The sequence below is a fragment of the Diplotaxodon limnothrissa genome, linkage group LG18 (assembly GCF_057381915.1).
Source record: "Diplotaxodon limnothrissa isolate DT_005_m linkage group LG18, D_limnothrissa_male_GT1.1, whole genome shotgun sequence".
Taxonomy (NCBI): Eukaryota; Metazoa; Chordata; class Actinopteri; order Cichliformes; family Cichlidae; genus Diplotaxodon; species Diplotaxodon limnothrissa.
In genome coordinates, this window is record NC_140613.1 from 32,621,896 (window position 1) to 32,638,219 (window position 16,324).

Here is a 16,324-nt window from a genome sequence, read left to right on the forward strand (position 1 = left end):
TTATCTTAGATACAGTGAAAGCCTGAAAGGCCATGCTGTAGACAGTCTAACCCTAAATTTGCTGAATTTAAGGAATTTGATCAGTGGACGTTTTACTTAATTTGATTTAGAAAAAGCTCATTTTAGAGCATTAGAATCCATTAAAGTGTACAATGTTTCAAAAGGCATGCCCCAAAGCAGCCCAATCAATAGGAGGCTGGTTTAGGAAGATCTTACACAGTCAACAAATTAGTAAATAAGCAGCCCACAGACATGCCTGCAGCTCTGTGAGAGTGTACTCAGGAACGGCAGTGCTTGGAGCTAAATGCTAACATCAGCCTTGCCCTCTCTACTGTGCTCAGCAACAAAGCTAACACAGACATTTAGAAAAATAAGGATTAACGCATTCACCAGTTTGTTTATCGGCATTATGATCAGTATGAAGCACGCTGGTTACAAGTAACAGCAAGTTACATGACTTTTGCAGGTATTTAGTAATGAGCCAAAGTCATATTTGTCTGTACTTAATCAAGTACTGACAAATTTAAACTAAACTGCTCAAATGATTACTTAAGCCCTAGTTAAGTTTACACAAAGATTATTATTAATTATATGTTCTAGAAGGTCAACACCCAAAACAAAAAAGGATCTACAGGCTACACCAAAAGGCTACACCAAAAGGCTACACCAAAAGGCTACACCAAAAGGCTACACCAAAAGGCTACACCAAAAGCCGCTCTGAGAACCTTCACAGACATACCGCTAGAACTTGTTAGTCAGTTTCAAATAAGATTTTGGAATCCTGACTAGTCCTCATGTGTTTACCTACATGCTAGACGCACAACTGAGGTTCAGCAAAATGTAGAGTTTATGGTGTCAGATGACACACGCAAGCTATGACACAGATATTAGAACTATATTAAAATTATTATTTTTTCTTTAACAACTGATTAATTATTTTGAAGAATCATGAATAAAAATAAGTTTTTTCCCCCCATTTTTATATTCATCACATTTGTAATCTCTTTTTCTCTAAGCCAGGTAGCATGGAGGTGAGCAAACGAGCCACGTGTGGCTGTGGAGTTGCTTGACTGAGACCCGTGACTGGACTTGATATAATATCAGTTTTCCTGCATTTCTCTTTCAGGGATTTCAATTTTGTCCATAAAACTTTAGCACTTTGATGATTGGTTGATTAGGACCTCAGTCGATTATGGTTTGGAGACTAACCTGGTAATATGCAGTAATTAGAAAAAAAATGTGTATTTCCTGACCAGCTGGTGTGTGGTTGCTGGTTATTAGTCACACCCAAAACTTCCTTGTGATTAATTTGTTTGCTAGCAGAAGGACGGTTTCTGTGTAGGACACCTCTCTGTAACCAGTTTCACACTGACAACAGCCAGCAAACACCCATTCAGGCAGGTCTCTAAGCCTGCATGAATGGGGCTTTAGCAGTTTAGCAAGGAATAGTCCTTCGATGGCGCCAGTTTCCAAAAAGTATTTACAACAAGCGTTAAGAGTGGGGTTAAACCAAATAGCTGGTTGGGAGGATTGAACATGTTGTCAGAAGGCTGCTGCTGTAAACCTCTTGAAAACTGAACTATATCTATTGCTTAGACTCCTACGATTGAAAACATGATTAAAATTGCTTAAAAAAATAATTCTGGACTTTTTTGCAAGCACCAGCTATGAGACCCCAAACCAAAGAGGTAAAAGCCAAAGTCAAGAAGTTGGCTGGCTGAACTCCATGGCCATCCACCCGCCTGACACAGCCATCCCAGTTATTTATTAATGAATCATTGCTGACAATCAGTGGAGATGTTTCTTTACATGGGTGGTGTCCAGTTCCCATGATCCCCATCACCCTCAGCCACACATTTATCAGTCTCACAGCCACCTCCTCTTCTCCTTTGGACAAAATGCTTTTGCTGACTATGATAAACATGGTGGAATGTTAGAGGTGATTTTTCCACGTGCTTTTTACTCCTTCCACAAGCTCTATCGCCTAAACAGAAATACTACCGCCATCCTGTTTTTGTGCATTTAAACACTGTTAAAGAATGTCCGGCCTGCTCTAAAGTTGTCACGAGCAATGAAAAATGACACAAGGACGAATGAAAATGGTGCCAAGCCTCAGCCATTATCTGTATGAATAACTGGACAGAAAACACAAGTTAAAGCCGCGTGAGATAAGAGAAAAATAGAAACGTAACTGCTACTGGCTGGTTATTTGGCTCGCTGAACGAACAAGAACTGTGGACGAAATGAAGATGATCTGGGAAAGAGAAATGAAGCAATGTTTAGTCAGCTCTCACAGACTCGACCGCGCACACAAAAGATCCTTTGTACAAACTGCAAACTTGCTCTCTGACTCCAGACCTTGTGAGTTGATGTCAACGAAATGCAAAAATAATGCTTTGGCTTATCACATGTCTCTGTGCGTGTGTGAACTGAATAATGCCACCTGTGTGTGTATAACTGCGTTAACAACACACAAAAAAAGTGTGCGTGTGTATGTAAAGAAAGCGAGCGAGTGAATAAGCATCTAAAATAACTTTTATTGTTCAGGGTGGGCATCCTGAAAACATCTTTGAGGAGGATGGAACATTCCTGGGACAGGAGGCTCAGCAGGGGGAAGGAAGGGCAAGGCTGTGACACACACACGCACACACACACACACACACACACACACACACACACACACACAGAGACTCTCTCGAAGTGACGCTAGGAGCCGAGGTTGAAGCGTGTGAACCGGAAAAGGGCGCCTGTCTTGCCGGAGCCAGCAGACGGATTCAGAAGGTTCAGAGAGATCCGACCTGCAGATGTTCCCAGCCGTATTCCTGGCTCTGCCACGGGAAGTCTGCACTCTGTCCGCAGCATCCTGGAGACGCGGCTCACCTCGTTCTTCCACAGCAAAACATGTCCGTCACATGTCTGCATGCGTGTGTAAATATGATTGATGATGATTCCACAATAACACACATGTACTGCCAGATAACCCCGGCTGAGTTGTTGTGTAATGGATAAAGGATGTGCGCAGCCAAAGTCAACACATGCTGCTCTAACCCGCACATAACAGGCCAGTCAGCTGGTTTGAAAACACACACTAACACAAATGCAAGATCTAATTAACATGGGCAACAAAAATGTAGCCAATCCCTTGACCACTTGTGCCTCTACCAAATCAGCTGTACCATTCTCAGTGATTGCGTGCTGGTGCACGTGGCGTGTGTGTAGGTGAACTTACATAGTTGTCAGAGGTCTGTATGGGGCTCAGAATAGGGGATCCAGTTAGGCTGCAGAGCTCAGGGAAAGGGTTGGGGATGGCTGGCAGCGAGGCTGGACGCAGCTGGTGCTCTTCCTGCAGGTTCCTGCAGAGGGAGACACACATTCATGACACTGCCTCAGGTTACCAGTGAGAGACTAACACTGGAGGATATATATACACATGATTATGGGTGTCATTTGGGTATAATAAGGAATACAAATCAACATGGTTTCAGCTTAAAAGTTAATCTGAACTCTGACTGGACCACTAAACTTTTTAAAAAGTTTAAATTCTAGCTACTGTAATTTATTCACACAGATTAGCAGAAGCTGTCCCAGGCTCACTCTGTTCAGTGTCACTCTGAATAATGACACTTTCAAACAGGATATTCTGTTAAAGTTCAGAGTCAACAGTGGAGGAAAAGGGCAAGAAGACAGTCGGTGCTCACTGACCACTGGACGGCCTCTGGCCTAGATATTAATCCACTTCTGTCTAAATAAACAACAAGCATTTCTCTTTAAAATAACTTTATCATGCTCAAATGCTCAGACTTGCTGCCAATTATTGCACGTTTCTTTTAAATTGTTGTGTTTCCAAGCTTGCTTTACACTCATTGTGCAAGTATGTTCAACACATTATAACCTTTATTCTGCATGAAGATGGTTAAAATATTAAATTGCATAGACTTATAGCTCTGTCGGGCCTCTTTATTAGATCTGCAGTAATTTATATACAGTAGAGTTTCCATTGCATCGGCCTGACCTACCCCGCTGTCCACTTGCCTCGAAAGCCTGAGGAAGAGAGAGCAGTAGCAAGAACTGCAAGAGCTGCTGACAATAACAATGGAGATGGTCAGAAAAAGCAAAAACAGCTTGAACTGAAGGATCTGGGATGGGGGTGGGTTGCAAAGCACCTTGGACAGGCAGGGATTAATGTAAGCAAGTGACTACCTTTAGCTAATGCTAGTCCTTTAATCTCTTTCAATAGACACATTTGTTATGTGTACTCATTTATAACCTTGTTTACTCTGACTCTGCTTGGATCAGCTCATTTTTGTTTGTGCCATGTGGCCAAAAAGGAAACTGCAGTGCCCTCTGGTGAGTAAAATATGCAACATCAACACTCGTAACATGGTTGAAGGGTGTCGTCTCTTCTTTACGTGTGTAATTTTAACTTATCGGCTGTTATTAACGTCAACGTCGGTCAATTACATTAAACCTCTCATCATCTGTCGGCTTCTAACTATTACATTTGTAATATTTCTAGGTTTGTACATATTTATGTCCCACTCTTTGGAAATTGTGGAAGCAGATACCCTGACGACCCCAAAATACAGTTACAGTAACATTAAAACGCTGGAGAACGCAATAAATATGATTTTTACAGAGTATCGCACTCTCTTGTTTAACACAGCGGTGCAGTGGTCAGCACTGTCTCCTCACAGCAAGCAGGTTCTGGGTATGAATGTCCTGGTCAGCCGGGATGTTTCTCCCATATTCCAAAGACAAGAATCTTAGGTTAACTGGCAATGTGAGGGTGCCAAAGGGCTTAAAGTGAATGAAATAACACGCTGTATGAGTGCAGTTAATCTGTGTAAGTGTTTATTGAGTCTACTCTATCTGAAGGTCTGGTGAGATGGAACTGAAATAGAGTGAGGGAACACTGGAGACAGATCGGTTGCCTGATCACATGGTGCACCTGCCAGATTTGTAAAAACATGAGCAAACTGTGTGGGACAAGCAGTCAGACTGCAGTTTAGATCCCGAAAATGAGAAATGCTCATCATCTCAGTTGAGGGTGTAAGGACGGTGGATGATGTTTGCGCTTCAGACCTTTGATGTCTATGTTGTTGATGTTTTGTTTTTTTAATTTATGACTTATTTTGTTGAACTTCTATTTCATTAGTGCGTAGGTTCACTGACAGTGATTAGAAGCAGTCACTTTTCTTGTATGTATACACATGCTGTGGCCAGGAAAGCTGATTCTGATTAAACCCACAGAGAAGTTCAACACACATCTTAAATGTGGCAACACAAAAAAGCAATATATAATATCACTGCAACTACAGAGTTACCAGAAGTTAATTCATGGTCACACTCTCCCCTTCTGTTCCTGATCATGGCCTTTAATAGTGGCCAGAAAAAAAAAGGTTTCTGCAGAAAACTGATTTCACGGTGAAGCTGACCTTTGACCTTTGGGATATGAAACGTCATCACTCGTCCAAGGTGTTCCTGAGATAGCATGTTTACAAGAATGGCACAGACAGACAGATATATAATAGCAGAGTGTTCTTTTGCTGGCAGTGCTACGTTATCTTTTATTCATATCTTTATTTCTGCAGGTGTAGCAGAGCGATCTTTTTATCTTTATCTTGAACATAAACCAGTGCGATCAATGTAGAGGCCCAGGTTATGAGCATTTACCTGACAGCTTTGATGTGCATGGGTTGAGAGTGTCTCAGCCTTTCTCTGGAGGGGGAAGAAGAGGGCAGGGCTGGGGTGTGGCGACGGCTGTGTCCCAGGTAGGAAGAGTGCACCTGATGGTGGTGGTGAGGGGCGTGGCCGTTGTTTAGAAGAACCGCCGTGTCTGTCTGTGTGGAGTACACACTCTCCATAGAGGAGTTCATGTCATTCACCAGCTGCTCCAGATCCACGTCATCATCTGCGGATGCAGGTGGACAGCGGGATGAGCAAAGGGAGAATGAAATGAGTGACAGTGATGCATTGCATCTACAAGCAGCTGACAGTCATCAAAATCATCCCAGTGTAGTTTAACACTACAGCAACCAAAGTTAGTGATGAAGAAAACACAGCTGTGGAATCACAAGCAGGACAGTAAAGAAAAGAAAGGGTGACAATGCTGCAGCGCCCCCTGCTGGGTGGCAGGACTACAACCTAAAATAGAAATTTAAAAAAGTTATTTTTCACATTCTATTACAAACATTTTTATTTATTTATTTTTTTTTGCCATATTTCTTTTATTTTTAACCTATATTTGACAACAGCATAATAAAACTGGAAATTCTGCCATCCTAATATTTTTAGTGGCCCTCATATGGTCACCACCAGTGTTGGTCAAGTTACTTGAAAAAGTAATCAGTAACTAATTACTGATTACTTCCCCAAAAAAGTAATCCCGTTACTTTACTGATTACTTATTTCCAAAAGAAAGTAATTACTTAGTTACTTAGTTACTTTTTTAAAACACGATTTACAACCTGAAGAGGTGATAAAGCGATATCTCTTTCAGCCCAATTCTACTTTTTCTGCATAATCCATCATACAAAATGTAATCAAATGGAAAAGTCTCTTTTTTTAAACTTGTTTTATCAGTTTTAATCTTTTAACTTTATGCATCAAGCAAAAATTTAATTATATGCAACATTCTCTGACTGGAAGAAATTAGTTTAACATTTAAACCTATTTTCTACACATTCCAGCACATAAAATAAAATATTTTTTGTGTTTACACTCAGTCTTTCAAATAGATGCAAGTAAAACACAGCAGAAAATAAATAAAGTCAAAGACTCAGCGGTCCTGTTGCTCTATTTTCACCTGTAAAGCAGGAGCAGGGTAGGCGGAGGTTTACCCTGGTGCAGGTGTGCCGCGGTCAGTGGAAGAATCCGCGAGTTTCTCTGTGAGTTTCCCATCACGTCGTAGCTACTCAGTGCTTGCTCGGAAGTTTAGGGGTTTTTTTCGCTGTAAAAAGAAGTTTTCTTCCCACGCACAGCGGACACTAATGTTTTTGTCACTTTTTATGGAGTCAAACTCAAAGTAAGGTCAGTACTTCCACGCTTTAAACACTTGCACGCTCATACTCTCTCCCACAATCGATATGTGGATTGTTGATCTGCACACAGCTGTTGTCACTAACAGCGCACTCGCTTACGTCACTGTCATGAGACATTCTCGCAAAAAAATCACGGTTTTAGTAACGCAGTAACGCAGCGTTCCTACGGGAAAGTAACGGTAATCTAATTACCGTTTTTGCAATAGTAATCCCTTACTTTACTCGTTACTTGAAAAAAGTAATCGGATTACAGTAACGCGGAACGCGTTACTGCCCATCTCTGGCCACCACTATGAAAAAATTCTGGAGGCATCCCTGCCGAGTATCTCAGGTAAACTTTTACCAGCAAGAGGAAAGGTAGCCAAGGAGTTAGAAGTTTCATCAAACAGAATCCCGATGCAAGAATGCTTCCGGAGGACGAGAATTGCCAACTTATACTTTCAACTCACATGCCCAACTAACCCTATTAAAACATGTTCCCACACCTATCTACACAGTTTTCCCGCCTTGGCAGGCTCAGCAGTTGAAATAAAAGACTCATTATAAGATGTAAAAAAAAGAAAGAAAAAAAAGAGGAACCAATAAAGTCTGATTAGAGAGACAATTGTGTCAGTGAACCTTTTCTTTATCTATGTCTGCAATTAAACACAGACTGGGCACTAGTTTTACTTTGAGCAAACAGCTCATAACCTTTGTATCATGTCTACAGTACATACTGAGACAATGACACTGAAACCTCAATGGCACTTTGATAGAGCAGCAATTTAAGCAATAAAAATATTGCCAGAAAAACATCACGGCCCTGAATTATCAAGCATGGCAGCAGACAGAGAGAGTGAGAGAAAGCACAGCCCTGATGTGAAGTATCATTCTTCCTTGTGTTGGATTCCTCTTTGGCTTGGATTTCATTCAATTCCTGTGTAGTACACCACCTCCCTGGCTTGCCTTTGGCCTAACTGTGTGTAAACTGTCATTCAAGGGGCTGACAAGCCTTCCTGGCAGCCAGCAGCAGTTTCGAACCAGCACTCGCCCACAGACCAAACGACTTTGCAAGCCCCACTTTGGGCTTCCCTCAAGGCTTTGATGCTGTTCATGTGGTGCTATCTGATGATGAATTGGTTCACTTCTTGCAGCACTCTATAATGCAAAATGAAATGCCCTCTGGGGACAGATGGAGATAATCCTGTGTATGGCAGTCATTACTAACAGTTTTCCAACCTCGCAGCAATAGATTTTTCTACTCTTAACTTTCTAAAAAGTAAATGTGCACTGTCAGCTTGTGGGGGAAAAGCCTGCTAGCGGGAGAGAAATCTCTCTAGTGAATCAACTTTTACATAAGCTCTGTTAAACGTCCTCACAACTGTGGTCTCAATGTGTTTCGCTATGTGTGTGTATGTGTGTCTAAAGGCCTTTGGTCCTCCGTGAGTCCCACCCCAACACCACACACAGAATTCTTGACATTCCTCTCAGACGAAATTACAGCACTCTGGGAACGTTAACCAGGCCTTTTCATGACACATGGTGGCCAAATGACTGGGACAAAGTAGGACATCAAAACAGACACACAGGAATGTATGTGCACTCTGCAGTGCTGATGTACATGTGCATCTAATTAAAGAGGAGAAATTTAAAAGGAAACGCAGCAGTGCACCGAATGTACACAAACACTGTGAACATCCACAGTGAGAGCAGGGGGGAAAAGCTGCTGCACCAAAAACAACAGGAGTCGCTCATCTTAGGTTATAAGGAGTTATGCATGTCACGCGCACACACAAACACAGAGCACAGTCTGGGACATTGGGTCATGTGATGCTGGGGTTCATGAGTGGGACATGGTTGCTTGGGTGGGGTGGGGGCTGTGTGTGCAAAAGATGTTCTAGGAAAAGAACAAGACCACGCAGGAGGAGAGACAGTCATGGCTGTTATATAAAGATGTAACATAATGTGGACTCATGATCTGTAAAAGCGAGAGGTGTTGTCATTCGTCTCATTACTAATGCCTGTGTTTTTCCTTCCATAGCATAATAAAAGTTATGCTACTTTGTGATTTTTAGTAAAAGTTGCGTCCTTAAGAAGCAGAACAAGTCCAGCCAAGACCTGACAGATACATCTGGCCCTTCAGTTAATTCATTTATTATTCCCTGGAGCCTCATCAGAAATGGTCTCAGTGGACGGATGGCTTTAAAGAAACCATTGCTTGGGAAGCAAAATGGGGAGAAAAGTCTGAGGTATAACAAACGGTGAGTGTTCATATCCATCTATGAAACATAGTGGAGGCTCTGTCATGGTTTGGGGCGACATTTTATATTGAATGCAACACGATGATGAAACGATGAACACAGAAAAGTACCATCAGATCTCGACACAGATTTTTTTGTCTGATTAGCAAAGCCTTCACTGCCAGTGCAGTAAATGCACACTTGGATAGAAAAACACACAATACCAATGTATCAACCCATAGGTTGGTCTCACAAGCCTAAACCACAACATTACTGAAGCAGTGTGGGTTCATCTAGACAGAAAACAGAACAAAAGGCAGCCAACATCCAAAAAAGAGCTTTGGAAGTCCTTCAAGAAGTCTGAAGAACTATTCCAGAAGACTACTTAAAGAAATTACAAGAGAGTTCAGCCTTTGTTGAAGAATAAACGTAGTAATAACAAATATTGACTTTAAAGCTAAGAAATGTACAAACTCTGTTTTCATCTTATATGCTGTATTTCCATCTGTTTACATGCGTTTCTCTAAATGGCTGCAGCTACTTCCCATTTTACTAGCAAAATACAAAGAAATGAGGGTGGCTCAAGACTTTTGCACAGTGTTGTACGTTTGGTAGGATGCTAAAACTTAACATTTAGTCTATTTTTCTCTCAACTGCTAATGTGCATCAATGCAATGGCAAACAACACTTGCAATAATATTTAAAGTTGCTCACAGGAAGATTCTTCATCATCCTAATTATTGTGAGTTTGAAAGGTTTTGTTCTTGCTGCTAAAAGAGAACTTTTACAAAAAAAAAAAGTATCCCAGTGCCACTTTAAGAGGATAATGATGGTATCATTGGCATTCCTCCCCCTCCCCCTGTGGCTTGGCCCACACGGCGCTGCTGGCTATGGACAGGGAACCCAGAGGACATATAGAATGAAAATGTCTTCTCCGTCTCCTCCGCTAACTATAACTTGGAATGTAGATGACTCGCTCCAGCCGTCTGGCTAGCATCTGATGACAAAACCTACCATACAAACGTGGCCAGTTCAGTCCTGTAAGATCCCAAAATATACTGAATGAGTGCTCTCTGTCCCTGGCCACGACAACCTGCAATCATCGATCTCTGACAGCAGTCTAGAGGTCAGCGAAGAGAGCTGAATGTTCAGATTTTCAAGGGCAAAGCGCAACGGAGTTCTTTTTATGCAACAAAAACACAGGGGTTATATTTAGCATCCTTTTTGCGTTGGTACTTTCTCAGTAGGTTTTTCTTGCTGCTGCTGTTTTTTATTTGAAAAGGATTTATGTTGTCAGTGCATTTACATTTTGCATTGTTGGAGGCACAAACACTCTCAAAGTTACTTTAGTGTGTAACTACAGGTGCATAAAATGAATGATTTTCTATCGTGACAATGAGTGTTACTGCTGTGAAAGCCTCAAGCTATCTGCAGAAATCTGCTTATTACTCAGCTGCAGGACCGGAGGACAGCACATAAATCAGATAAAAGAAAATTATGAACAAAATATTAAATCTACTGTTAATTGGTGGGCTTACATGCAGATGACAACATGTCATCAGATTGTAAGAAAAAAACCCCACATCTAGCATAAATGAAGGGCATGTAATCTGAGCCAGTCATGATCTAAAAATACAGCACATCCATCAGTGAGGCTGAGGTAAGGTTCAGCTACCAACCAAAGCCAGAATGAAACTGGAGATGGGTGACTTTGACTCTTGCTTTTTCAGTGAAGTGAAGTGTTGTCCTGCACAACATTTTATCAGATAAACTATATACAGTCCTTTAATAAACTAAGTACATCCCTACTGCCCCCAAGGAAAAGAGGGGAAGTAGCAGCCAAGTGTTGCTAACCTGATTACTGAAAATCATTCCCCTTTAATCACCATCGCTACTTTTAAGATTAGGCTTAAAACTTTCCTTTTTGCTAAAGCATATAGTTAGGGCTGGACCAGGTGACCCTGAATTACCAAACGACTCACGGACCGGTACCGATCCGAGGCCTGGGGGTTGGGGACCGCTGATTAAGAGGACCCGAGGGAAGCTCGGAAAGCTAAGCAGAAGTTATTTGGAGAGGAGAGTGACTGCCATTGGTTGAAAAGAGAGGTAAAAAAACTTCAGTGGTGTGGAAACATTATGGGTTCGCGGAGTCAGACATGGATCAAATAGACATAGTGTGTAAACTTTGCTACGGTGTCGTAGCTGCACCACAGAGCAACACTGCAAAGTTCACTAAACATAGATGTTTACATTTTTCATTTATTTTTTATATTGCAAACATTTGCACTGTTATCAGTATTTGCACACTATTTTATATTATTTTTTGACAATCTTTAAAGTCATTATTCAATACATTGTTATTGTTAAATAAATATCGTCAAATAATCGAGATCTCAATTTCAGTGAAAATAATCGTGATTATCATTTTTGCCATAATCGAGCAGCCCTACCCTGAATCCTCCCTTAGTTATGCTGCAATAGGCGTAGGCTACTGGGGGACTCCCATGATGCACTGAGTTTTTCCTTTTCAGTTAACAGACCTCTCTGCATTAAATCGTACTTGTTATTAATCTCTGGCTCTCTTCCACAGCATGTCTTTATCCTGTCTTCCTTCTCTCTCCTCAGCTGGTTTACAGCAGATGGCCCCGCCCCTCCCTGAGCCTGGTTTCTTCCTGTTAAAAGGGAGTTTTTCCTTCCCACTGTCGCCAAAGTGCTTGCTCATAGTTGCTCATTGATTGTTGGGTTTTTCTCTGTATGTATTATTGTAGGCTCTACCTTACAATATAAAACGCCTTGAGGCGACTGTTGTTGTGATTTGGTGCTAGACTTCATTTGGCATGTTAAATGTTAAATTTTATGATTAAAGTACAATTAGAGGAAGACTAAACAAGTATAATTTATTTGGAAGGGATTCCAGGAGAAAACCTCTTCTCTCTAAAGAGAACATGGCAGCACAGCTTGCGTTTGCATGCTTTCATCTGAACAAACCACGACTTCTAGAACCATATTTGGAATAACACCGGATAGAGAGCATACAGCACAAATACCTCATACCAAACTGTCAAGCACGGTAGTGGAAGTGTGATGATTTGGGTTTGTTTGGCACCTACAGACCTGGACACATCCTCTTTATACCAAAGTATTCTAGTGACAAATGTGAGGCTATCTGACTGTCAGCTAAAGCTGGCTGGAAACTGGAACCTACAGCAGAATAGTGGTGGGACCTCAAGAGAACTGTGCACAAACGAATGCCTGCAAACCTCAGTGAATTGATGCAAAGTTGGAATGATAATGTAAGAGACTGATAGTCTCTAGCAAGTCTTACGGAAAATGATTATTAAGTTATTACTACTAAAGGTGCTTCTGCAAGCTTCTAAATCATGTACTTAGTTTTTCTAGTACTACATAGAGCCCTGTGAATTATATAGACAGATATCAAGAGAGGTAAGTACACTGCTGAAAATACAAAGAAACATTTTTATATGTATAGCATCAAATTAGTTAAACTTCTGGGACACTGATTCGGTCAGTCAAGTGGCAGAGGGAGTCGTTAATCAGTTTCAGTGGTTTTAAATCAGGAATAGTTTTACAGGTGGAGGCCACTGACATTTTTTCCCTCCACATCTTTTCTGGCTGGTTTTCAGTAGTTTTGTATTTAGCTACGGTCAGCGTCATTACTGGTAGCATGAGGCGATACGTGGAGCGTAGAGAGGATGCACAGGTAGCCCAGCTTGTCCAAAATGGCACATCAACACGTACCATTGCCAGAAGTTTGCTGTATCTCCGAGTACAGTCTCAAGAGCATGGAGGAGATTCCAGGAGACAAGCAGTTACTCTGGGAGAAGTGGACAGGGCCGTCAAAGGCCCTTAAACTATCAGGAGGACTGCTATCTGTTTCTTTTTGGAAGGAGGAACAGGATAAGCACTGCGAGAGCTACAGAATGACCTCCAGCAGGTCACTGGTGTGACTGTCTCTGACCAAACAACCAGAAACTGACTTCATGAGGGTGACCTGAGAATCCTAGTGGACCCTGTGCTCACTGCCCAGCACCGAGGAGCTTGATTGATTTGCCATAGAATACCAGAATAGGCACTGTGTACTTTTCACTGTTTAGAACAGGTTCACCCTGTGTAAACAAACCAATTTGTTTGAACAGTCTATTATTTTGTGTACAAAATATATGATCATATATTACATAACTGAGGGGCTGACTATTTATCTGCATGTTATCAGCTGGGTTTGGGAAATGGATGCATATACTGATTATTGGCCATGTCCATAAATTTTTGCAGGCTAGTTTTGCTTTATTTTTATTGTTGTACTTGAGAATTCAACTTGGTAAATGTTTAACTTAAAAAACAAAACAGAGAAAAGCTCCAGAAACTAGAAGCATCATTTCAATGGTTCCTTGTGGAGACTTGTTCCTTGTTGGTTTGTTGAGTTACTATAAAAAGTTGTGCACAGACTGAGAGATTCTTGCGTCTATTGTGCCAATGCATTTACATTTGCATGATCTTGACCCCATATTTAGTTGTAGCAGTTACACTTTACAAGCTATCACTAACAACAAGAAAAGATTCTGGAAGTGCTGTTTTACTGTCTAGTGTGTGATAGTGGCAAACGGCTGATCACTCCAGTGGCGTCACTGCCTGAATAGAGTATGAACCTGCTGACCTCCTACTATCTACAACCCTGACCCACAGACCTATGGCTTACTTTCTATGAACTCCCTTCTGCCCTGAACTGTTTGACCTATAGACCTATGTAAGCACCCATTCACTTATTGTGAAACCATGTTTACAATACACGAGCATGACCAACAAGCAGCAGAAGTGAAGCCAGTCCAATAAATCACCAAACCAAAAGAAAAAAAAAAGCTAATCCACAGGATAACCACTAGCCAAGAATTCCCAAGATTTTCCTGGAAGTGTGAATGAAATTCTGGAAATATAATGGGGGCAGATTTAATACTGAGGCACTGTGGGGAAGGGAAGAGTTCAAAATAGTGCCGAGCAGCGGTAGAGGGAGGGGAGAGTTTAAAATTTGTCAATAATCTCTCCATCTGGAGAGCATAGCATGTAGTGATGGAGGGAGACAGTGTCCTAGATGGAGATGGAGATAGAGCAGGAGGGGGGGATTTCTAGGAAGAGTGTTAAGAGGCCGATAAATTGGTTTTGATCCCATAAAGAAAGGTATGAAGAAAGGAAATGACAAAAGAAATATAGATGGAAGTAGGGCTGAACGATATATCGCATTTGCGATAATATCGCGACATGATCAAGTGCAATTTTCTAACCGCAAAGGCTGCGATTATACTCTGGACATGTCCAAATTCATGGGCTGCATCCTCCTGAGGCCGCATTTGTAGACCGATTACGTCACAGCGACGCGCCGAAGGCTGTCCAAATTACTACCATATCCCAGAATTCATAGCGCGGCCCAGCCAAACTCCAGTTTCCAGCAATGGCGGCCGCTACTAAGTTTTAAAATTACTCATACTAATCTTTCTGGGTCACAAAATAAACTTTTAACATATTTTCAGGCGAGAAAGTAGTTGTGTAAACATCAAATATCTGCTCGGTTTATCAAGATATCCCATATTTGCAAAAGTGCTTCGACGTTTTCAGAGGCGTCTGCTACCCACCAGCTCGACAGCTAGCCGGGAGCTCGAGGGTTACTGATGCGGCCGAGAACGGCACAACTCCCGGCACATCATTTTCAGATCACCGCGGAGTTTCGCTGCTCGGGTTAAACGTAATATATAAGTCACTTAGACAACCTAAAAATGTTATTGTTGGGCTTTTTTCAGTGTTTTGTTTGTTCGTGAGTAAATCGGTTTGGCTGAGATTAAAGTTATTAGATTAGATAAAATAAAACTTTATTAATCCCCCGGGTGGGTTCCTCCTTGGTTTTCACACAGCTGACTAAACGTCAAACAGAAAACTTATTAAACAGAAGTATGAGACAGTCGAGAATTTACACCAGTGTCTGGTTATATTTTAGATAGCAAGAAGCAGACGGCCGAGTTTAATAAACTCCACCGAGACAGCGGTGACGCTAATCAGAACTAGACCGTCCAATTTCACGCCTTTAAATTTTAAAGGCGTGTTTGTGTGTGTGTGTTTATACAATTGCTATTATGTTTGCACTTTATGTGTAATGTTACTGACTGCAGAGATCAGTAAGATGTGTGTATTTTTTTTTATTAGTTTTATTTATTTAATATTATTTTTTAATTGAATGACAGTCTAGTAGTTCACAGATGTCGAAAAACTGAGTGTGGTAAAGCCACTGATTTTTTTTATGTATATTTCTGCAATCTGCACATTGTACTGACTTTCATTTTAATGTTTACACCAGGGTTCCTTGTCACCACTTTATGCTCAGATGTTTGTAAGCTAAAAATAAACTATTGTGTATGTTCAAATATACTGTTGTGATTGAAGAAGTTAAATAAAAATGTCAGTCATCAATTCATGCATCACCTCATGTCATCATAACAGAGGTCTGTCTTCCAGGAAAGAACAGTTTAAAATTAATGTAATATAGTATTGGCCATACTATATGATGTATTGCTTGTCTTTGTTTAATAATACAGAAGACAAAGACCTTAAAAAATAATCGCATATCGCATCGCAATCGCAATATTGGGGCAAAAAATCGCAATTAGATTATTTTCCATAATCGTTCAGCCCTAGATGGAAGGATTTCATTAATCACTCAGGACATACCAGAAAAGACCAATGGTAATAACCAGTTATTATAATCCAACCTAAATGTTCCAATTTTTTTTAATAAATCCAACATAGGTTCAAGAAGGAGAAGAGAGAAGAGTTACCATGGTGATGTGGCAAATTCTGACTGGCTGAGCGCTGAAAGCCAGGAACAATAAGCTCGTCAGGCCTGCGAGTGGAAGTGCGGTCCATCCTTTCCTGTCCCAAAAAAAAAGTAAAGGACATAAAAAAACATTTAAAAAAAGAACAATTTTGAGCACGTGGTTAAAAAAAGCCTCATGTAATGTGTTTAAGATGTCAGATATTTTAGTAAAACGGGAAGACAGCGTG

The 16,324-nt window shown here is 41.1% G+C and overlaps 1 protein-coding gene across 3 annotated transcripts in view; it reads right to left on the reverse strand.

The window, feature by feature from the left end:
• LOC146613998 (growth factor receptor-bound protein 10-like) overlaps positions 1 to 16,324 on the reverse strand; it is a 50,669-nt gene that overhangs the window by 19,490 nt on the left and 14,855 nt on the right. For 2 of the 3 annotated variants that reach the window (XM_085378862.1, XM_085378861.1), the window contains exons 3-5: positions 16,099 to 16,192; positions 5,674 to 5,911; positions 3,230 to 3,353 (exon numbers count right to left, since the gene is read on the reverse strand). In XM_085378862.1, the coding sequence (XP_085234988.1) occupies positions 3,230 to 3,353; positions 5,674 to 5,911; positions 16,099 to 16,192 (456 nt within the window). The remainder of the gene's footprint in view (positions 1 to 3,229; positions 3,354 to 5,673; positions 5,912 to 16,098; positions 16,193 to 16,324) is intronic. The other variant, XM_085378863.1, reaches the window with a different exon arrangement.